The sequence below is a fragment of the Lutra lutra genome, chromosome 10 (assembly GCF_902655055.1).
Source record: "Lutra lutra chromosome 10, mLutLut1.2, whole genome shotgun sequence".
NCBI classification, from domain to species: Eukaryota; Metazoa; Chordata; class Mammalia; order Carnivora; family Mustelidae; genus Lutra; species Lutra lutra.
The window spans coordinates 67128112-67152712 of NC_062287.1; the positions used below are offsets into that span (position 1 = coordinate 67128112).

General features: G+C 35.6%; 1 protein-coding gene across 3 annotated transcripts in view; it reads left to right on the plus strand.

Annotated features, from left to right (window-relative positions):
* Positions 1-24601, plus strand: part of USP47 (ubiquitin specific peptidase 47) — a 117075-nt gene that overhangs the window by 69408 nt on the left and 23066 nt on the right. For all 3 annotated transcript variants that reach the window (XM_047690322.1, XM_047690323.1, XM_047690324.1), the window contains 8 exons: positions 12414-12509; positions 12585-12737; positions 15325-15492; positions 17592-17723; positions 18136-18212; positions 18786-18841; positions 21192-21304; positions 22889-22993. In XM_047690322.1, coding sequence (XP_047546278.1) covers positions 12414-12509; positions 12585-12737; positions 15325-15492; positions 17592-17723; positions 18136-18212; positions 18786-18841; positions 21192-21304; positions 22889-22993 — 900 coding nt within the window. The remainder of the gene's footprint in view (positions 1-12413; positions 12510-12584; positions 12738-15324; positions 15493-17591; positions 17724-18135; positions 18213-18785; positions 18842-21191; positions 21305-22888; positions 22994-24601) is intronic.

The following is a 24601-nucleotide window of genomic DNA, read 5'->3' on the forward strand; positions in this document are numbered from 1 at the left end:
TACCCTCATTTTTCCAGGAATTTATGTGGTTGGACATAGTGGGAACCAGTTTAAAAAGTGGGGACTTCTGCTTTCAGGAAGATGGAGTAGATGTACATTGCCCTATTCCTCCTGCTAAAACAACTGAAAGTTGAACATTATATATAAAATAAAACATAAGAAGACTCTGAAAGGTGGAGAAAAGGCATAAAGACTAGGGCTCTCAGGACTCAAGGAATGACATGGGGTGAGTTCCCTGGGTTTTCTTTTTGCCTAATATAGCCCAAACTTAGAGCTGAAGAAGCTGGAAATAGCAACAGGCATAGACTGAAAAACCTGATGTCTCCAGCCAAAAGACCAGGAAAGGGACAGCCTAGCAAGGCAGAAAACTTTCAGATGGTACCCATTCCATTCTAGCCAAAGACCACAGAAAGACGTGGCCCCATCTCAACGCATGCCAGCCAAGACTGAGTGGTGAGCCATGACTTCTATTCATGAAGTTGTAACTGGGCTTCCCAGCCCCCTGCCTGGGTGGTTTCAGAGAAGGCTGAGTAGCTAGCCAGGAGGTTCATCCCTGCTAGGCAGTCAGTAACAGACTTTCCCACTACTGCTTTCCTGTTCTCCTGGTTCACTGTCATTAGAGACACATGGGGAGTCTCACCTTCATTCCCATCTCATAGTAAGGAAATGCTTCTTTCTGTCCCCATTAATGTCAAAAGAGACCTAGTGAAGAATCAGGACTCTTGCCATCTTTGAACAGTAAGGAGACAACCCCCCTCCTACTTATGATGTCAGTGGAGGCTATCAGGGGAGCTCTAATGAGACATTCCTCCCCTCACAGCCAAGATGATATCAGCAGAGGCCTACTGAGAAGCCAGAATGTCAACTCTTGTCTAACACGTAATGAAGAGACACTCATCTCAGATGTTAGCAGAGGCCAAGTAGGAAAACCTGGACTTCTCCTCCAACTGGTAGTAATGAAGCAGGAAATTTTGTCAAAGAAAGCCAGTAAACCAGAAGATTCAAATAGGGTTCTAGAATCTCAAAATACCAAAATTTCCAGGTTTCAATAGAAAACAAAAACAAAAATACTCTATGTACTGAGAACCAGTAAAATCTCATTTTGAATTAAAGAAGAGACATTCAGTGGATATGAACACCAAAATGACAGATGTTAGAATTTATGACAAATATTTTAAAGCAGTCATCATAGAAATACTTCAGTGGGAGATCCCAAGCCCATTTAAAACAAATGAGAAAATAGAAAACTCTCAGGGAAGAAATAAAAAGGAAAGTAAAATGGGAAATTAGAAATGAAAAATACAATATCAAAGTGAAAAACTTGATGGATAGGCTCAACAGTGGAATGGAGGAGACAGCAGAAAGAATCCCTGAACTTGAAGATAGAATAATAGAAATTGCCCATTGTAAGCAGCAGAGAGAAAACAGACTGGAGAAAAGTTTTTCAGAAGTTCTCAGGACCTTTGGGACTATAATAAAAGATCTAAGATTTGTGTCTTTGGGAGTCCTGGAAGCAGAGGAAAAAGAAGGCAGAGCTGGAAAAATTTCCCAAATCTGGCAAAAGGCATAAAGCTATAGATCCAAGAAGCTGAGTATACCCCATATAGGATAAGCTAGAATCATTCTACATCACTCCAATTATAGTCAAACTTCTGAAAACTGAAGACAAAGAAATATCTTAAAAGCAGCAAATGAGAAAGATACATTTTCTTACAGGGTAGAGTTACTCTGATTTCTTATAAGCAAATTTGTCATAAAAAACTATGGAGACCAGAAGAAAGTGGCACATTTTTCAAGTGTTGAAAGAAAAGCATTGTCAACTAGAGTCTTATACCCAGTGAAAATATTCTTCAGGAATGAAGGGGAAATCAAGACCCACCCTGGGTGAGGGAACACTGAGGGAATTCGCCACCAGTAGACCCACCTTAAAAAATGCTAAAGAAAATTCTCTGAACAGAAAGGAAATAATAAAAGGAAGGCATCTAGGAATGTTAGGAATGAAGAAAGAACATGGTAAACTAAAAATCTGGGTAAATACAATAGGCTTTCGTTTTCCTAAGTTTCCAAAATTATATTTGATGGTTCATCCAAAACTATAACATTGTTTGATGTCATTCTAAATATATGTAGAAGAAATATTTAAGACAATTACATTATAGGGCACCTGGGTGGCTCAGTGGGTTAAGCCGCTGCCTTCGGCTCAGGTCATGATCTCAGGGTCCTGGGATCGAGTCCCACATCGGGCTCTCTGCTCAGCGGGGAGCCTGCTTCCCTCTCTCTCTCTGCCTGCCTCTCTGTCTACTTGTGATCTCTGTCTGTCAAATAAATAAATAAAATCTTTAAAAAAAAAAAAAAGACAATTACATTATAAATGGGAGATGGTACAAGGGCATAAAGGGATGTAATGTCTCTGTACTTCACTTGAAGTGGTAAAAGGATGACACCAGTAGAGTGATAAGTTATGTGTGTATAATAAACCTAGAGCAACCAATGAAACACTCCAAAAAACTAGATAAATCAAAATAGAATTTTAAAAATATGTTCAAGTAATCCATAGGAAAGCAGGAGAAAGAAAACAAAAAACTAAAATAGCAGTCTTAGTTACATGTAAATGGTCTAATTGTACCAAATAAGAGGTAGAGATTTGCATATCAGATTTGAAAACATGACCCAATTGTCTGTGCTCACTACAAAAACTCCCTTCAAATATACTGGCATAGAGGGGTGCCTGGGTGGCTCAGTGGGTTAAGCCGCTGCCTTCGGCTCAGGTCATGATCTCAGGGTCCTCGGATCGAGTCCCGCATCGGGCTCTCTGCTCGGCAGGGAGCCTGCTTCCCTCTCTCTCTCTCTTTGTCTGCCTCTCTATCTACTTGTGATCTTTCTCTGTCAAGTAAATAAATAAAATCTTTAAAAAAAAATATATATATATATACTGGCATAGACAGGCTGAAATGTAAAAGGGTGGGAAAATGTTATATAAACATTAATCAAGGCAAAAAGCCACATTAATATCAGATAAAGTAGACATTAGAGAAAAGAAAATTACCAGAAATAGTGGCAGTATAATAAAAAGGTTAGTTCATCAAGGAGACTACAATCCTAAATGTGTATTTACCAAATAACAGCTAAAAATATATGAGGGAAAATTGCCCAAAATGAAAAGAGAAATTGACAGATCTATACTTATAATTGTAGACTTTAATGTCCCTCTGTAAATAATTAATAGGTAGAACCTCTAACAGAAAATTAGCAAATAACTCAACAATGCCATCAACAACAGGATCTAATAGATGTTTATAAAATGTTCCACTCAACAACAGCAGAGTACACACTTTTTAATAGACTGTATATCAAGAAAGACCATACCTTGGACCATGAAATAAATCTCAACAAATTTAAATGAATTAAAATCATAGTGAGTGTTTTTCAACAATGATAGAATGAAGTTGGAAATCAGTAACAGTAACATAACTGGAAAACCACCGAACACTTGCAAAATACACAGTGCACATAAATAACCCAAAAATTTAAGAAGAGACCTTGAGGAAAATTAATAACAACAACAAAATACTTTGAAATTAATGAAAATGCAAATAGATCAAAAATTTTGAGACACAGCTAAAACACAGCTAAAATTTTGAGACATAATACCGAGAGGGAAACTTAACAGCATTAAATGCTCTATCTTTAGTAAAATGCTTCTGTTGGTAAAAAAGAAGTTTTGAATCCGTAATCTAAGCTTCCAGCCAACCTGGAAAAGGAAGAAAAAAAGTAACCTAAAGCAAGCGGAAGGAAGGACACGATAATGAAAGCAGAATCAGTGAAACTGAAAATAGAAAAACAAGAGAAAATCATGAAACATGGAGCTAATTTTATTAAAAGGTCATCAATACAATGGACCTACCTGTAGTAAGACTGACCAGAAGAAAAAGACAAAAATTTAAAGTATTAGGAATAAAATGAGTACTACAGATGATGCACGTGTCAGGAGGATAATAAGGGAATACAACAACTCTGCATACATAAATTTGATAACTTAGATGAATCAATACTTCAAAAAGCACAAGCTATAATTCAGTATGAATTAGGTTATTTGAATAGCCCTATAACTGTTACGGTATACATAATTAAAAATTTCTCAAAAATGAAGTCTCCAAAGTTGGGATGGTTTCACTGGATCCTGGTATCAAACATTTTAGAATAGTGAGCACCAGTTCTGCACAGTCTCTTTCAAAAAATAAAAGTAGAGGGAACCCTTCCCAGTTTATTTTATGAAGTTAGTCATATCTCGATACTAAACCAGACAAAGTGAAAACAAAACCAAACAAAGCAAAACTGCAAGTCAGTATCCTTAATTCATATAGATAAGAAAATTCTTACCAAAATAGTAGTAGGTAGAATTAAGCAATACGTAAAAAGAATTAGATACCATGACCAAGGGTTCTTTTCAGGAATTCAAAACTGGTCGATGTTTAAAAATCAATTAGAGTAATCTACCATATTGAGTCAAGAAAATTCGCGCCATCACATCATTTGACTCAGGAAAAACACTTGACAAAATTCAGTATCTACTCACAGTAAAACAAAAAACCAAAAACCAGAGAACTGGGAATAGAGGGTCATTTTCTCAGCTTGGTAAAGAACATGGTAAAAAAGAAAAAAACAAAACAACCTTATAGCTAACATAATATTTAATGGTGAAAGACTGAATGCTTTCCCTCTAGAAGGTCAAGGTTGTTTCTAAGCAAGGGTGTCTGTCCTCACCACTCTTATTCAGTATAGTACTGGAAGTCCAGTCAGACAATAAGGCAAGAAGTGGAAATAAGGAAATAAAAGGCATTCCAACTAAAGGAAGATAAAAGTGCCCCCGCCTTTTTTAGGTAACATGATTTTTTAATGTAGGAAACCCCAAAGCACCTACCAAAAACCCGTAGACTAGTAAGTGAGTTTAGCAATATAGTAGGATATGAGATAAACATAAAATAATCAGTTGTACTTCAGGATACTAGTAAATAGCATGTGGAAAGAAGAATTCAAAATACAATGCCAGGGGCGCCTGGGTGGCTCAGTGGGTTAAGCTGCTGCCTTCGGCCCAGGTCATGATCTCAGGGTCCTGGGATCGAGCCCCGCATCGGGCTCTCTGCTCAGCAGGGAGCCTGCTTCCTCCTCTCTCTCTGCCTGCCTCTCTGCCTGCTTGTGATCTCTCTGTCAAATAAATAAATAAAATCTTAAAAAAAAAAATACAATGCCATTTACAAACATGGGGGGAATAAACGCCTTAGGTATAAATCCAACAAAGGATGTGTAGGACCTATGTACAAAAAACTACTAATTCTCAGGGGTGCCTGGGTGGCTCAGTGGGTTAAGCCTCTGCCTTTGGCTCAGGTCATGATCTCAGGGTCCTGGGATCAGCCCCGCAGCATCCGTCTCTCTGCTCAGCCTACTCCCCTCACCCCCCGCCTACCTCTCTTCCTACTTGTGATCTCTTATCTGTCAATTAAATATATAAAATCTTAAAAAGAAACTACTTATTCTGAAAAGAATATTTCAATAAATGGAAAGACAGTGTGCTCATTGATTAGAAGATTGAACATAGTAAAAATGTCAGTTTTCTCCAAGATTATTGTTTAATAAACCTTCTCAAAATCTGCAAGATTTTTTGATGATATAGACAAGCACATTCTAAAATTTATGTAGAAGGTAAAGGAATAAAAATAGCTAGACTTGAGAGTTTGGGGAAAAGCAGAATAAAGTAGGAGAAATCAGTCTACCTGATAAGACTTATTATAGAGCTACAGAACCAAGATTAGGTGGTATTGGTAGATGGATAGACACATAGATAAATGGGACAGAACAGAAAACCCAGAAATAGATTTGTACAAGTGTGCCCCAATTGATCTTTGAGAAAGGCACAAAAGTGATTCAGTGGAGTAAGGCTGGGCTTTTTAAGAAATGGTGATGGAATAATTGGACATCCATATGCACAGAAATGAACTTCTACTTAAACCTTACACCTTGTATAAAAATGTTCAAAATGGATCATAGATTTAAATGTAAAATGTAAAGTTTGTAAACTTTTATTTAAAAAAAAAAAAAAGAGGAAAAAATCTTCCAGATCTAGGATTAAGCCCTGAATTCTTAGATTTGGTACCAAAAGTACAGTCCACAAAAGGAATAATTGATAAGGTGCATCTCCTCAAAAAAAAAAAAAAAAAAAAATTTTTTTACTCTCTGAAAGCCCAGGCAAAGAGGATAGAAAGGGAAGCTACAGACTGGGAGAACATTATCTGCAAACCATGTATCTGACAACAGACTGATATGTAGAATATATAAAGAAGCCCCAAAATACAATAGTAAAAAAAAAAAAAAAAAAAAAAATTGAATGATGAGAAAAGGATTTCTTATGTAGGGTAAGATTTTAAAAAATTAAAATTCATAGGCAGTGTCATTCCTTGGATATACCTTATAACTGCATTGTGCCTAGATTTTCTTCATTAACTATACAATTGTAATAACTCCTGATGTAAGAATTCTCTTTGTTCTGTTCTGAACTCTGAAAATTACAGTCTAAAAAATGTGCAAATTAACAACATGTCAGATAAAGGGCTAGTATCCAAAATCTAGAAAGAACTTATCAAACTCAACACCCAAAGAACAAATAATCCAATCAAGAAATGGGCAGAGGACATGAACAGACATTTTTGCAAAGAAGACGTCCAGATGGCCAACAGCCTCATGAAAAAGTGCTCCACATCACTCGGCGTCAGGGAAATACAAATCAAAACCACAATGAGATACCACCTCACATCAGTCAGAATGGCTAAAATTAACAAGTCAGGAAATGACAGATGCTGGCGAGGATGTGGAGAAAGGGGAACCATCCTACACTGTTGGTGGGAATGCAAGCTGGTGCAACCACTCTGGAAAACAGCTTGGAGGTTCCTCAAAAAGTTGAAAATAGAGCTACCCTATGACCCAGCAATCACACTACTGGGTATTTACCCTAAAGATACAAACGTAGTGATCCGAAGGGGCACATGCACCTGGATGTTTATAGCAGCAATGTCTACAATAGCCAAACTATGGAAAGAACCTAGATGTCCATCAACAGATGAATGGATAAAGAAGATGTGGTATATATATATACAATGGAATACCATGCAGCCATCAAAAGAAATGAAATCTTGCCATTTGCGATGATGTGGATGGAATTAGAGGGTATTATGCTTAGTGAAATAAGTCAGTCAAAGAAAGACAATTATATGATCTCCCTGATATGAGGAATTTGAGAGGCAATGTGGGGGGTTTGGGAGGTAGGAAAGGAATAAATGAAACAAGATGGGATTGGAGGGAGACAAACCATAAAAGACTCTTAATCTCACAAAACAAACTGAGGGTTGCGGGCGGGGGGAGGGGGATAGGGAGAGGGTGGTTGGGTTATGGACATTGGGGAAGGTATGTGCCATGGTGAGTTCTGTGAAGTTTGTAAACCTAGCAATTCACAGACCTGTATCCCTGGGGCTAGTAATACATTTTATGTTAATAAGTAAACTCAAAAAAAATGTACAAATTACATTTTATATAATAGGATTAAGCTGTAGAAAATAAATCTATTATCTTCACTCTGGAATGATGAAAAACAACACAGTCAACCCAAAGCTAGTTTAGAAGCATGATACATGAGTAATTTAGCATACTTAAGAGGACAGCTGTTGGTAACCAGAGCAAAATATTTTGTGTATATTAATAATGGTACAGTATTTGTAGTATTGTTCCCATTTTTATGATCCATAGCTTATTTTTTAATATGTAAAATACAGATTGGCATGGTTTTTCATAATCTACCTCACATTAAGGTGAAGATAAATGTATATAGCCACATTATCCCATCATTCATGTAATTTATTTCTTCAATGGATAGATGAAGCTAATTTTTATAACTGTCTGATCTTATTTATGATTAACCTGAGCCAGCTTGTTAAAAAGTGAATAAGAAAGCTATAGGAAATACTCTAATAACGGTTTTAACTGCTTTCTGAGTTTGGAGGATAATGGTGGTCTCCTGAATCTGTATATCTCTACACATTCTCTCCAAAAACCAGAGACTAAAAGGAACATAGATAAAACCCAAATAACCCATAAATTCTACATTACTAGGAGACAGAACACCATAAACCTCAAATTACCTGTAAGTAGCAAAATAATCACCAAGTTCCAACAAAGCTTCTACTGCTGCTTCAAGACTATGAAACAGAAGAGGTTGAAGGACGAAACAAACAAAGACAAAGGTCACAAGTACAATAGTACATGCCAAAAGAGCGAGTGCCAACAGGACTTGGGTATATTATAGCACCAGCTACGGGGAAAGAGTTCTAGAGTGAGAAGTGGCATCCTTAGAAGAATTTTGCCTCTGGGAGAGAAATAGGGAAGCATGATGCATCTGACTCACAGTGGTGAAGAGAAAACAAGGAGAAAGAGAACAGTTAAGTGTCTTGCAGAATGAAAAATGACCCTAAGCTTTGCTTTGCACTCCCATCACCCATTTAAGAAACTGCAGTTCACCAGGTAGACAAGTTTGAGGTACTCTCAAACTAAAGAATGCTGTCCAAAGAATGATGGGGTGGGTGGGGGATGGGAATCAAATTTACACGGCGCCATTGTTAAAACAGAAAATACGTATTAAAACATTTCAGCTGGTGAAAATCCACCCTGCCAAAAAAAGCCCTCAGGAAAATAACCACACAGTAGAATGCTGCAACACAGTACTCCAGACTAAGTGAAGTAGTCTCAAACGAAACCTGGTATCCAAAAATTAAAGGAGAGCGATGGATTAAAAAACAAACAAACAAAAACCAGGAAATGCAATATAAATTGATAAAACTGAGAAAAGAAGTTGAAGAAAAAGACCAAACTATGTTCGAAATGAAGAATAAACTATAAAATGCTCAAGAGAATAGAATGGAATGGAAATCTAAAGAGGGCCATCCAATGAAAATGAGAGAAAGTAAAAAGGATCTCAGAGAAAATGAAAGGAAGGACTGGCAAAGGATGTCTAACATAACTGGGAACCTGAAAAATAAAAACAACGTAGAACAGAACTTAGGATATACAAGCCAAGAAAACTTCTCAGGAGTAAGGGAAATTTAAGTCTACTTTTGAAGGACCTACCATGTACTTGGAGAAACTGACCTAGAATAATCAACTCAGACATATTTTGATAAACTGTTAAACTTTAAGGTAAATTGGGCTGATACCATAATTAGGAAGAGCAGCATGCAAATCATGGCAACAGAATAGCAGTTTCCAGAAACTCAAGGAAAGAAAGTACAGGCCAAGGATTTGACATCTAGCCAAGTGTTTCTTCAGTTATGATGAGAGTGAATGATTCCATTCTTGAACATTAGAGAACTTACTCAATATTGTATCCATGAGCCCTTCTTGAGTTTACTAGGGAATAAGCTCTATCCAATGAGGAGATCTCCAGCCCAGGCAAGCTTCAGCAAAAGGGCTATGAGCACTTAATATATTAAATTATAGAAACGAGGAATAAATGAAACAGGGTGGGGGCATAGGTAGAAGAATAGCATGTTATATGTGAGATGGAGTAAAGGGAATACCACTCAAAAAAGGGAAAGCGGGGGGATCAGGGAAGGTAGAATGAGATCATGGGACTGCTACCCATAGAATGGGTAGGAGACAAAGGATAACATAAAACTAGCAAACCAGGTACTAAATGATTAAGGGCATTAACAAAAGTATAAATAAACTAGAACAAAATTACTAACATTCCTAAATACCAAAGGAAAATGTAAAAGGTAGCAAAACATACTATTTGGAGAGAAGAACACAGTAAATATTACTTAATACACATAGTAATTATAATAAACTAGATGAAACAAAAAACATATTAAATATGAATGGACGCAAGTTGCCTACTGAAAAAAAAGATTTTTAAGTTGACTCATAAAACATTACAATTTGGTTTAAGGAAGAATCCATTTGTGGATGCTAAATCTAGGGTGGAAAGTTTAAGAACCAGGATTTTTGCATGGTCTCCCAAGTATCTCCTTATAGATTACATATTAGCTTCAAGGGGATAAGCAGTACGTAGTAGAGAAGCTGGGTAACACTTTGATCAGGTTATTAAAGTTCATTTCACCGGTAAGGAGGTTGGAGATATCATGGCCTGTGACTGTGATCCTCTTAGGACACCTCATAACTTAAGTGGTAGTCTAGCAAGGAATACATAGAACTTGAACCTAAAGATAAGGAACATCAGACAAACCCAAATTGCAGACATTTTATAAAATACTGGCCTCCTTCAAACTATGTCTTGAAAGGAAAAAAGGCTTTGGAACTGTTCCAGACAAAATGAATCTGAAGAGACAGCCAAATGTAATCCGTGATCCTGGATTCAGTTCTGTACTGGATGGGGAGAAATGCATTTTTAGGATTGGGACAGGTAACAAAATTGGAATATTGCAGAAGTACTTTATCAATCTTAAATTTTCCTGAGTTTAATAACTCTGTTGTTTATGTAAGAACATCCTTACTCTTTTTTTTTTTTTTAAAGATTTTATTTATTTATTTGACAGAGAGAGATCACAAGTAGACAGAGAGGCAGGCAGAGAGAGAGAGAGAGAGGGAAGCAGGCTCCCTGCTGAGCAGAGAGCCCGATGCGGGCCTCGATCCCAGGACCCTGAGATCATGACCTGAGCCGAAGGCAGCGGCTTAACCCACTGAGCCACCCAGGCGCCTGAGCATCCTTACTCTTAAAAAAGTCATATAGAACTATTAGAAGGAAAAGCATGATATGTAAACATATTCTCAAATGCTTCAGAAAAATACATAATGTGTGTGGGGGTGGGAGAATGATAAAGCAAGGGTAGCAAATACTAAAAGTTGGTGAGTCTGAGTAAATTATGGGTGTTTTCTGTGCTTTAAACCTTTCTCTGAATTTTAACTTAAAAAAATAGAAAAAGAGAGTGCTAGATATGAACTCTAGCCAGAAACTGGTACACACGGTTTAGGAAAGTAGAATTTGAGTTACATAATTTTCTTACTCTACATACTCCCCCTTGTTTTGTTAAAGTATTGAGTGTTTTACAGTTCCGTTTCTATTTGGAAAGCTTGATTAATTTGATACCAGTCTATGCTGAGCTATCTATATGGCTGCTTTTTCTGTGTTATGCTTTTACAGGATTTGCCTTTTTCCTGCTTAAACACACTTTAAGGGAAAAAAAAATCATTCTGAATGTGCCCCTTTCTGTGACCTCCAGTAAATTGCTTGGTCATGTGGAAAAAAAACCACTATTTGGTTCTTCCCCACCCTCAGCCCCTTGCTTCCTTGGGTTTCTGAGAACAAAATAGGAGATGGCTGAGGTTAGAGGTATTTTGAATATCTTTTCATATTTTTTGTTCTTATCCCAAAATGAGCTATACCAAACAATATGTGCATAGTAGTTTGTTGTCACCTATTTTACATTTTGCCAGATCAAGCTCCTTTATTTATCTTTTGAGTAACATGTTCTGAATCAAAAGAAAAATATTTGAAGATATTTTGTCTTAATGATACAAATTTTTCTTTGTATATAGAAATATTGTCAGTAATTCTGATTAGACCATGTGTGAAGAGATCACAACAAATGAAACGAGATTATGCAGTACAATCTTACATATTGTATTAACTACAATTTGTGAAAAATCGGTGATTAAAAATTAAAAATTTTATGCCCACTGATTCTTCAACAATATTCATACTAAGTTTCTTGCTTCTGTCTTAAGGCTGTATGGAGAAAAGAGAACCACATGGTTCCACTAGGTGAACACTCGAGGAGCTCTCATGCATTTTCAGCTGGAGCAGTATCTGACATGCAGGGAGAAAGTTGCCCAGTGCTTTCCAATCTTTAGTGCAGTGGCGAATTAAGGACTGACGCTAAATATAGTGGTAAATGATGGTTATTAGATTCTTTAGTGTATGGATAGTGTGAATTCTTCAGAGTTCTGTTACTTACTGTACAGTTTATGAATGTCTCGATTTACAGGATTGAAGTGATGCATGTACTTTTCTAAGAAGTACCATATTTTTAATCTAAAGACAGGATCTTTATTTGATTATTTAGCCCAATTCAACAATGTAAAGTCAGTGTAAAAATTAGGTAGAAATAAATGACTGATGTGCAATGCTAGAAAAGACAGATTTCATGCAGAATTAAGGCAATTATTTTGTTGCTCAGTTTTTATAATGACATATTGCTATTGATAATTTTTTTTTCTTTTTGCATTTTGAGTTCCTTGTTTTCTAGCCATTCTACTTCTGTTTTGGTAATTGCAAAGTTTTTATATTTAAGACTTAGTAATTAACATTATAATATTTTTAAATAATTATAAAACAATTTTTTTTTTCTTACTAGGAAGAAGCATTGCATGCATTTATTCAGCCAGAGATCCTGGATGGCCCAAATCAATATTTTTGTGAACGTTGTAAGAAGAAGTGTGATGCACGAAAGGTAGATGCCATGTAGAAATTAATACTAAGTTATCTGAGATTATATTCCATATTCAATAGGTCCTTTTCTTTTTAGGGTCTTCGGTTTTTGCATTTCCCTTATCTGCTGACCTTACAGTTGAAAAGGTTTGATTTTGATTATACAACAATGCACAGGATTAAATTGAATGATCGGATGACATTTCCTGAGGAGCTAGATATGAGTACATTTATTGATGTTGAAGATGAGGTAAAATATTTATTCATTTTTTCTGTTAAAAGATATTAATTCATTTTGGTTGGTCATGTGTTTTAGAAAGCTATCTGGGGTAACAACAATGGTGGCTTTTAGATTATCTTTGTGATAGAAGGTGTTCCTTTCTTCTCATATTTTGTAATGCCAAGTTGTATAAAAAGATCTAGATTTGTACAAGCTTTTTTTGTCCACCATGAATTATATTTCAGATATTCTTTTTTGATCAGAATAACATTTTTTTGAAAAGACAGAAAGAATCTTAAACTCTGGAGTTATTTAATTAGAGCAATAATCTCATGTTTCATAATTTTCTAAGTGAAACAAACTAATCTAGAGATGGGCTGCATTGTGTTTCTGGTACATAATAAACACAGAACAAATATTTAAGTGAAAAAATGAGCAAATTAGGTAGTATGACCTTAATTTCTTGTATTTGTCTTAGTGTCTTTTTCAAGGATTAAGGTTTCTGGGTTATTCTCAATTAAAATTTAGCCCCTCTAGGGGCACCTGGGTGGCTCAGTGGGTTAAAGCCTCTGCCTTCTGCTCAGGTCATGATCTCAGGGTCCTGGGATCGAGCTCCACATCGGGCTCTCTGCTAGGCAGGGAGCCTGGTTCCCCCTCTCTCTGCCTGCCTCTCTGCCTACTTGTGATCTCTGTCTGTCAAATAAATAAATAAAATAAAATAAATATAATAAAATGAAATTTAGCCCCTTTAAAATAAGCTAGAAAATAAAGGCATTTTGTCTGTTTCCCTGTTTAAATTAGTTTTTTAGTTAAAACTTTATTGAAATAGTTTGAGAATGGGGCTTTGAAGGACACCAGTAATGTTTATCATTGTTTTCCACTAAGTGAACCCCTCCAAATTCTCTGGTTCTCCTAACCTTATTCAGTAGGAAATTCTTAATGCCCCATTCTATTCTTTTGGGAACTTCTGATTTCATTATAGGGGTTATTTACAATCACTGGACATAATTGTTAGTGATAAATCTTTATTTTTTTCAAAACTCTCATGAATCCGTTTTTTTTCTGATTGGAACTGATCACTGTAGTTATAAAAATGTCTTTTCTCAAAAGCTCAAAAATGATTTTAAACCTGAGTCAGGTTTTAGTTAGTGCTCCTAAGTATTGTGAGATAATGTAGTATAGAAGAGCAGCTTTTCTGAGCCTTGCTTTCTCTGTAAAGTAAGGGCAGTAATTCCTTTTAATGGCATTTATAAAAAGCATTTTGGATAAAGTAGGTGTTCATGGAGCAGTCCCTATGACCAAGGTACATTTTGAAAGGTTTAATTTAAAATAGCATCTCTGGGGGTACCTGGGTGGCTCAGTCTGTTAAGCGTCTGCCTTCGGCTCAGGTCGTAATCCCAGGGTCCTTGGATTGGCACCACATTGGGGCCCCTGCTCAGTGGGGAGTCTCCTTCTCCCTATCCATCTGCCTCTCCCCCAGCTCATGCTCTCTCTCACTCTCACTCTCTGTCTTTCAAATAAATAAATAAAATCTTAAAGAAAACAACAACAGCAAGGAAAGCAAAGTAGAAAGAGTCTTTGCAGGACTCCTACACCAACAGAGATCAGTCAGTATTGAATTGGTTTTCCATATACATTCCTTGTAAAAGGGGATCTTTTACAAATAAAGAAAACTTAGATATAATTTGACAGGAACTTTTAGGAAGTTCTGGATCCATTTGTGGGGAGAAGAGATGTTCAGCCTAAAGGAATGTCAGAATTGAGCTCTTTGGACTTAGTGTAGAGTTCTAGAGTTGGTTTTCACTTTGAACCAAACTTTATTGAGGGACTAAGACTGTATGTTAGATGCAGTCCCCACAACAAAGTTTTTGGTGGGATGTTGGCGCTTATTATTATATATTGCTTGGTTAATTTAGGAAATTCTGTATAATTTGTAAGAGCCGACATCTTAGAGAAGAATTCTTAAGCTTTTTAAATAAAAACATTTTTAGGTATGTATATTAAGTATTAAAGGAAAAGGGGACAAGGAGTTGTTTGGGGATTTCTAGGAAGTAGATTCCTTCAAATAAAATTGGCATGAGAAGGATTTAAAAATCTTAAAAGCATGAAAGAGTATGATGATTTTTTTGTCATTACAGTTCCACCTCTTGTGCACTAGAATATAAAGTTCTTGAGGATAGGTACAATGTCGTTTTTCTTTCTAATTGTCTGTAATAACACAGTGATAAATCGAACTTTTTGTTCAGGAAAAGAAATGATATGATTTTGGGATCTGAGAACAAAAGCTCATTTTGGCACTTAGGTGCTCTGCTTTTATAGATTTTGGTGAAGGAAATGGTAATTTATATTGTTACTTTGTAACTATAAACATAAATGGGGTTTAATTAGAATTCTGAATCACTAATTCATTGTCGTTGAATTTTAAGGACATTAATAGAGGTGCTTTTAAATACACTGTTTTGGTATAATTTTATGTAAGGACTCAGAGAAGATTAAATTTATTTAAAATAATAATATCAATTTACATGAAAAAGTTAGCATGTAGATAAAAAATATTACTGACTATATGTTTTCCCTTTACTTAGCTTATAATTGTAAATAATTATGTTTTATTAAGAAATCCCCTCAGACTGAAAGTTGCACTGACAGTGGGGCAGAAAATGAAGGCAGTTGTCACAGTGATCAGATGAGCAATGATTTCTCGAATGATGATGGTGTCGATGAAGGGATCTGCCTTGAAAGTAATAGTGGAACTGAAAAGATTTCAAAACCTGGACTTGAGAAGGTACCTTTTATAAGTTTGTGGGTTTTAGCTGAAAGAATAAAATAATCTCCAAGCTGCTGTTTAATTCTATAGCTGTTGTGACCAATAAATTCTCTTTAGGAGAAGTAATTTTTGAAAAGTAAAGACTTTTTTAAAGCTGTGTTTATGCATATATGTGATCATAATTAAATTTTAGGAGAAGGTCCTTATAGGCAGGAGCATGAATTTCTGGGAGACTGAACTGTAGCTATGTAATAACCAAGCTCGGTGGTGGCGTGGAAAGGGTGTCTAGTGGTCCGGAAACCACTTCTGCCTTTAAAGTCGTACCAGGCCTCTCAATCTTCTATCATAGTTTTCTCATAAAGCAAAATGAAAGTATTCGGCTAGATCTGTTGATTTAAAAAATTTTGGCTGTGAACTCCTTATGATGAAATAGTTATAGAACTAATCTTTAGAGACAGGGAAAAGCCAGAGCCCTCAGCCTCTCTCCCCTCCCCCATGGCAGCCCTTAAGGCATTTTAAAAAATGGTATAGTTCCATGATTTATAATTTGACAACTACCGAACTTGATAATTTTTATTGTAAAAACCTTTTATGTCACTGTGTCAGTGATTTTTAAGCTTTTATCAAACTATTTCTTTCACATTCATATAATCTGCCTTATTGAGGGAAGAATTACAGGTCAGATGTCTTCAGCATGTGTGAATTATGAATCACTAGCCTGAAAACTGATCAGTAATTCAAGTCTTGCAGAGTCATATTAAATAGTTTTTTTAGACAGTATTTAAGAATGGAGTTTCTCTTGCATTAATCTATTTTTAGACCAAGACCATTATTCTAACCACTATCATTGTCTTTACCTTTTAAAATTATCTGTTTCAGGGCAGATAGATGATCATGAATTGCTATTAATGAATAATGTAGTGGATACATTATAACTTAATCTAAAAAGCGTTGTGTTCAAGCATGGGTTGGCAAACCGTTCCCTGCCTGTTTTCCTACATGAACGATTTTTTTATTTTTTTATTTTATTTTGTTTTATTTTATTTTTTTGATCTTACTACATATACTACATAGGACTTCTTACAAAAGGGTTGAATAAGAGTGGTAAGAAAGAAAAAAAAAAGAGTGGTAAGAAAGGACATTCTTGCCTTGTTTCTAATCTCAGGGGGAAGGTGTTCTATTTCTTACCATTAAGTATGTTGTTGGTTCTAGGGGTTTTTTGGTAGGTGTTCTTTATCAATTTGAGGAGGTCTTCCTCTTCCTAGTTTGTTGAGAATTTTTATTATGAATGGGTATTGGATTTTGTGACATGCTTTTTTGGAGTCAGTTGATAGGATCATGTAATTTTTCTTCATTAGCCTGTATTACATAGATTGATTTTCTAATTTTAGCCCATCTTGAGAGATAACAGATCAGGAGATCACTGTATCACAGATATTACATAAATACATTAGAAGATGTTCTAAACCATTATATCACTCAGCTCTTTTGCAAAGAAAATAGAATTATTTTGCTTGAATAAAAACAGCTGTGTTATTTGGGAGTCCTTGATCTTGCCTGTACATACCAGAACAGTCTTCTATTTAGTACCTGCTTCTAAAATTTCAAACTGTTGGGGTGCCTGGGTGGCTCAGTGGGTTAAACCTCTGCCTTTGGCTCAGGTCATGATCTTCAGGGTCCTGGGATTGAGCCCCGCATCGGGCTCTCCCCACTGAGCAGTGGGAAGCCTTCCCCCTTTCTCTCTGCCTGCCTCTCTGCCTACTTGTGATATCTCTCTCTCTCTGTCAAGAAAATAAAATCTTTAAAATAAATAAATAGATAAAATTTCAAACTGTTATTTTCTTTTTACATAAATAACACTGTTTTTCAGATATGCATAGTTCCAGAGGTTATAATAATTAAAATGTGAAGGAATGCGCTGAATGAAACTATGATAAAACTATGGATGTAGTGACTTTCCATTTTAATTATCTTAGAGGATACCTTAGCTATCTACAATAGATATCTAGGACAATTAACATGTTATTTTATTGTGTATTAACAGAGAATAGGAAATATACAAATAAGGATTTTATATTTTTCCCCTTCTCTGAGTTACTTTTTTTTCCCCCCCTTAGAATTCCTTGATCTATGAGCTCTTCTCCGTTATGGTTCATTCAGGGAGTGCTGCTGGTGGCCATTACTATGCTTGTATAAAGTCATTCAGCGATGAACAGTGGTACAGCTTCAATGATCAGCACGTCAGCAGGGTAAGGACAGGTTGCTTAAGATTATTCTCAGAGACAGGAGTACGGGTGTTTCAGATCAACAGCAATGTTTATTAAAAATGGGAGACTTTGTTTTTCCTTTTCCTTTCAGTAAATTTCCTACTTTGTTTTCATTGTTACCTCTTTTGTTTTGTTTGTTTGAGGCTTGCCAGGTGTTTCAAGAGACAGAATGCCAGTTTCTTTTTGTTTTTTTTTTCCCTGAGCCGTCATGCGAGCTACCTTGTGAGGAGCACTAGAACTGACTGGCTGGTAGTAGCCACTGATTCTGATTAAATTTTGTGAATTGGTAATTGTATGGCCCATTTAAGTCTGAGGTTAAAAACAGGCTTACTTGTTGACATAGAGATAATGGCGTTATAGATTTTACAGAAAGATAAATAACATAACTTTTTAGATAACCCAAGAGGACATTAAGAAAACACATGGTGGATCTTCAGGAAGCAGAGGATATTACTCAAGTGCTTTTGCAAGGTAAATAACTTCCTAATTTGTACTGTTTATAAATTTAATTACAGCTTCTCAACATTTTTTACCATTAAAGAGATTTAACCCAGGGGTCAGCAAACTATAACCCATGGACCAAACCCTGCCCGCCTCCAGTTTTTGGAAATAAAGTTTTATTGGAACACCGTTAAACTTAAGTATTGTGTGTTTATCTTTTCCCTCAACAACCATTAAGTAACTGCAACACAGACAATATGGCCCAAAAGAAATGTGCTGACTCCTGACTTAACTGTAGTAATTGTTCTAGGATACAGGTTTTTTGAAGACTTAACTGTGTTACCAAGAGGAAATGTGGAATCTTCTCAGAATTCCATCGGGAAGAGCAAAGTAGATTCTCCTTTTGTTTTCTGGAATATTTTAAGTTTGAATCTAAGAAAAGTTACATGGTTTTCTAGTTGTTTGAAACAACAAAAACTACTTTTAAAAAAAAATATATATATATATGTATATATATGTATATATATATATATTTGGTGCTAGGAAGTGGAACCTTTACAGTCTCCTTTTGTTGACATTAATTTTTTTTTATATTTCTACTAGCTCCACAAATGCATATATGCTGATATATAGACTGAAGGATCCAGCACGAAATGCAAGTATGTTAACATGTAGTTATTTGATTTTAATATGTACTAATTTCTTTTGCAAGTTTTGCAAACCCAGAGAACTACTTTTAAATGATAGGACAGTTAAGTTTTTTTATGCCTAGAAAAATTCATTATAAACTCTGTTATGAGATAATACCATGTGGTAAAAACACTTGGAAAAAAGTTGAAATGTTGGGGCGCCTGGGTGGCTCAGTGGGTTAAAGCCTCTGCCTTCGGCTCAGGTCATGATCTCAGGGTCCTGGGATCGAGCCCCGCATCGGGCTCTCTGCTTAGCAGGGAGCCTGCTTCCTCCTCTCTCTGCCTGCCTCTCTGCCTACTTGTGATCTCTCTCTGTCAAATAAATAAATAAAATCTTTAAAAAAAAAAAAAGTTGAAATGTTTTTTTATACCTAAGACACAAAACTTACTCTATATAGAAAAATTGGATATTTATTTGCAGTGAGATTATATTCAGTGATAACCACCAGATGTGTGTAATGATCCTAACTTGCCATCCAAATGGCCTAGAGTAAGTTATTTAACTTTTCTAAATCTTACTTTCCACATCTGTGAAACAGGGATAGTTACAGTATTTTATAGGATTGTAATGAAAAGTTAAATGAGATAACATTTTTAGCATTTAGCATCATGTCTAATACATAGTAAAAACTCAAATTTAGCTGTTACTGCTTTTTTTTAATTATAAGTTTTTGGAGTATTTTAGTATGTAAATGCTTTGAATAGGGACCCCAAATGAAGTAAACTGACTTACCACTCTAGAAATGTTTCCAAGAACTAGAATTAATTTTGCTTATTTGCTTAAAAAGCAAATAAAGTTTTATGATTCTAGTTTGCATCCTTTATTATATGTTAATTATATTGAGAACCCCCAAAATAATCCTATATACCAGCATGAGGGTTTGTCTTTTTTTTTCTCTTTTTTACTATTAATTTAAAAAATTGCAGTTCCCCTTTTTTCTTAACACTGACTCCAACTGAAGCAGTATTGTAAATAAGTAGGGTTGTGTGAATGTATCTTTAGATATATACACAGATTATATGTTGCTCACATTCTTTTTGTAATTTTTACAATCATTGCCCTTGATTTCAACATATTTCCTTTGTTTAGCAACTACCTTACTGTAAAATCTATTTTAGATAGCATAATGTTTTTGTTTACATTTTTGTAAACCCTCATTAGATTGTGAATTCAGTTGGTACAAGGCTTAAGACTTAATTTGTCTTTTCACTAATGATAACCCAGAGTCCAGGGTCTGTCATATAGTGGCTGCTCAGTAGAATTAATGGAGGTGAAAGAAAATTGTAACAAAATCATTTCAGAATAGAGATTTCAGAGTAGTCATTCTGACTTTACAGATTGAGAAACAATACCCCAAAGATTAACTTGTCTAAGGTGTAGGCAGAGTCAGGTTTGTAGTTTGTGCATCTGTGGCACCCAGCATTCGAGATGTTTCCATTAGGACAATAACTCAGTTTTTCTTAATCTACTCCCCTAAACTGTAGTTTTGTGATGAAGCACCAGAGGGCACTCTGTGTATGATATGGAATATTTTTGCAGTTACAGCTCATTTCTAGAATAGTGTATTTTGACTTTCACAGGGATGTGATTTTATATATATATTTATACACACACACACACATATATTTATATATATACATATTTATATATATATATTTCTCCTTATTTAATGCCTAGTAATCATCGGTTTACTAAATAGTGTTAGAATCTCATATTGTCACTTTTAATATTTTGAGTTGCATATAAAATTCTGTAAATAGACGGTAGCTAAAGATTGCTTTGAAAACAAAGAAAAGATGAGTATATTAGTAATAATAAATAAATACCATTGTAGTAGTAGCAGTAGCAATAGCATTTATATTACATTTTATTATATCCCAGGTAGTTACTCTGTGGGTTACGTGCTGCTAATAAGCTGAAGAAATTGAGGTCCGGACAAGTAAACTTGCCCTCGGTCACATGGTTTGTTGGTGATAGCACAGTTTGAAATCAGAAATGATTTTATTTCCAAGTTTCAGAGAGGCTTTTCATTCTAGAAGTCTGAATCTACATGTTAGAGTTTTTGTAGAACCAAGAGATAATATGGATTAAATATATGACTTTTTAAAATATGAGGCCTAATCATATGCCATTATCAACTACCTCTTCACCCTTGTCTGGAAGAAGCTGATGTTCCAAGTTGAGAGACTGGTGTAATTGAGATATATTTTGATGAGAACTGTTGTAGAAGTATATACTATGGGCACATAATAGAATAAAATTAAGTAAAGGAAGATCAATTTCCAATGACTCTGTCTTGCCCTGTTTTTATTACAATAGAATTTCTAGAAGTAGATGAATATCCAGAACATATTAAAAACTTGGTGCAGAGAGAAAGAGAATTAGAAGAACAAGAAAAAAGGCAACGAGAAATTGAGCGCAATACATGCAAGGTTAGATTTCATAATTTTACTTTTAATTAAAAACTGCTATTGAAGTTTGCTTGACTACAATTCTCAAAACATACTCATTGGATTGATTCTGTAGACAGTTATGCTATCATGATCATTAAGCAATGTAACCACCTATATTACTGAGGTGAGGTATGGTTTTATTTTGTGCATTAAAAAGCACTAACATGGGGGGGGGCGCCTGGGTGGCTCAGTTGGTTAAACCTCTGCCTTCGGCTCGGGTCGTGATCTCAGGGTCCTGGGATCGAGCCCTGCATCGGACTCTCTGCTCGGCAGGACGCCTGCTTCTCCCTCTCTCTCTGCCTGCCTCTCTGTCTACTTTTGATCTCTCTCTGTCAAATAAATAAATAAAATCTTTTTAAAAAAATAAAAATAAGACACTAACATAGGGGCACCTGGGTGGCTCCTTGGGTTAAGCCTCTGCCTTCGGCTTAGGTCATGATCTCGGTCCTGGGTCAAGCCCTGCATAGGGCTCTCTGCTCAGCAGGGAGCCTGCTTCCTCCTCTCTCTCCCTGGGTGCCTCTCTGCCTACTTGTGATCTCTCTCTCTGTCAAATAAATAAATAAAATCTTTAAAAACAAAACAAACCCACTAACATATAGTGATAATACTAAGTGCTGGTAAGGTTACAATGATATGAACATTGTCACATTCTGCTATAGAATAATAAACTGGTAAAGACCTTATTGCATAGAAACTGAGTAGAATTTATCAAGAGCCTTAAGCAAATTTATGTATTTTTATATAATTCTCTTAAAGAAATACCTAATGAGATAACCATGCATGCTGTAAAAATTTTGACCACAAGGACATTTATCACGATATCTTCCAAATTAGAGAAAAATTTGAAACAACAGTGTATAGCAGTAGAAGAATGATTATTTAAATTGTGATACATGCTTATCAAGAAATGTACAGTTGTTACAATTAATGTTTTTGAATTCTTTTTTTGGGAGAGATCGTCACTGTCAATTACTAAGAAAAATAGAGATAGGAGAGAATGATCTCAATTATGTTTTTTAAAAATTACAATATTTGGGGCACCTGGGTAGCTCAGTCACTTAAGTGTCTGCCTTTGGCTTAGGTCATGATCTCAGAGTTCCAGGATCGAGCCCCACTTCAGGTTCCCTGCTCAGCAGGGAGTCTGCTTCTCCCTTTCCCTCTGCCTCTCCCCCTGCTCCTCCTCTCTCTCTCTCTTTCTCTCTTGCTCACTCTCAAATAAATAAAATCTTTTTTAAAAATTTACAATATTTTATGGTGCCTGGGTGGCTCAATTGATTGAACAGCTTACTGTTAATTTCAGCTCTGGTTGTGATCTCAGGGTTGTGGGATCAAGCTCTGTGTTGGGAGAGTGCTGGAGATTCTCTCTTTCCCTCTGCCCCTTCCCTGCTCTCTTGCTCTTGCTCTCTCACATACTCTCTCTGTCACTCTGTCACCCTCTCTCTAAAAGAAATAAATCTTTTAAAAATTGCAATATTTTGACTATTAAGGGAAAAAATGCTGTGTGCAAAAGAATTACCTTTTGATTCATGACCTGCTGAGGTGATGATATTTTACATTTTCTAGATAAAATTATTCTGTTTGCATCCTGTGAAACAAGTAATGATGGAGAATAAATTGGAGGTTCATAAGGATAAGACATTAAAGGAAGCAGTAGAAATGGCTTATAAGGTATGTTTAATTGCACTGTTGGACAGTATCTACGTCTCAGATAACAATATTAACATCTTTTTCAAAATTGTTATTAGAATCAGTAGTAATACAAGCACTTGCAGTCATGTTGATAGCCCATTGATGGCATCTGTCTCTCTCAGAGGTGTAGTTTACACCTCTCCTATGGACCATACTCAGTGGAGTTTGAGAAACTGCTCATTCTGAAAGCCAGTTCAGTTTTGTAGAACAAGAATTAGAATTAGAAACAAAAATATTTGTTCTTTTCATTCATTTAGAAGTTATGTATTGAGAACCTTCTACAATTTGCAAATATGTTACTGTTTAGATGTTATAAAGTAAATCAGTAGTATATTGAGATTATTTCTCCTAAGACATTAACCATGAGAAGGAAACAGCTTTGCCAGAAGTTAGGGGAGAATATTTTAGTAGAGATGACAACATATATTAAAAACTGAGATGAGGATGTGGCGGGCAGGATCAGCAAACTGAAAAAAAGGGACATTGTGTTCAGATTGTCTTGAATGAGAATAGCATAATATCAAATTAGAGACTTTGTATGACTTGTATAAGTAGAAATTTGCAATTCTAAGAATAATGGGAAGTTGTTAGTGGGTTTTGAAAGTCGAATTGAAAAAAAAAAAGAAAGTCGAATTGAAAGGGAAGCGTTCTTTAATCAGATTGTTCTAAATGTCATCTGTTATACTTAACAAATTAAAAATATTTTTGCCCTTTCCATATAAATATTAACACTGAACTGAAAGTCATTAGAGAAAAAATTGTATCATTTCATTTATAATTTATATATAGAACCAATGAGAGAACTAAAAATAGTACACAAGATAACAGACATTTCTCAAAGTGTGATCCACATTTGATTGTGTGACTGTTGTAATTAATGCAACTGGTCTTCATTTGAACTGTAAACACTTAAAAGGGTATGGCTCACAATCACATTTCCAATACTTTTACTTGGTATGCAGGAGAATCAAAATTTGGATGGGTATGTGGATAAGTAAATGAATGAGCAAACAATAAAATGGATGGATGGTTCTGGATTTATCTTATTAAAAGTAAAAATCCTTTAAAGACAGTGGTGGGCTCCAAGCATCATCTTTACAAACAGTAGGGAAACCAAATCAGACTAAAATGGAGAAAACATCTTACCTAAACAGTTTTATGATCAGTGATAACACTAACGGTAGTTTATATTCCAGCAGTTTTTAATGCAGGAAGGATAAAAAATGTCTTAAAAATAGGAAGTAAGGGGTGCCTGGGTGGCTCAGTGGGTTAAGCCTCTGCCTTTAGCTCAGGTCATGATCTCAGGGTCCTGGGATTGAGCCCCACATCCGGCTCTCTGCTCAGCAGGGAACCTGCTTCCCCCTCGCCCTCTGTCTGCCTCTCTGCCTACTTGTGACTTCTCTGTCAAATAAATAAATATAATCTTTAAAAACAAAATAGGAAGTAAAAGTTCATAAGTATAAAGAATCAAACAGAAGAGAGAAATAAATCAGTCTTATGTACCAGAAGGAGAGTTCTAACTTTGGGGAGAGTTGGAGAGTTAATAGAGGTCATTGGGGACACACACCAAGGTTTACTGTTTTTCTT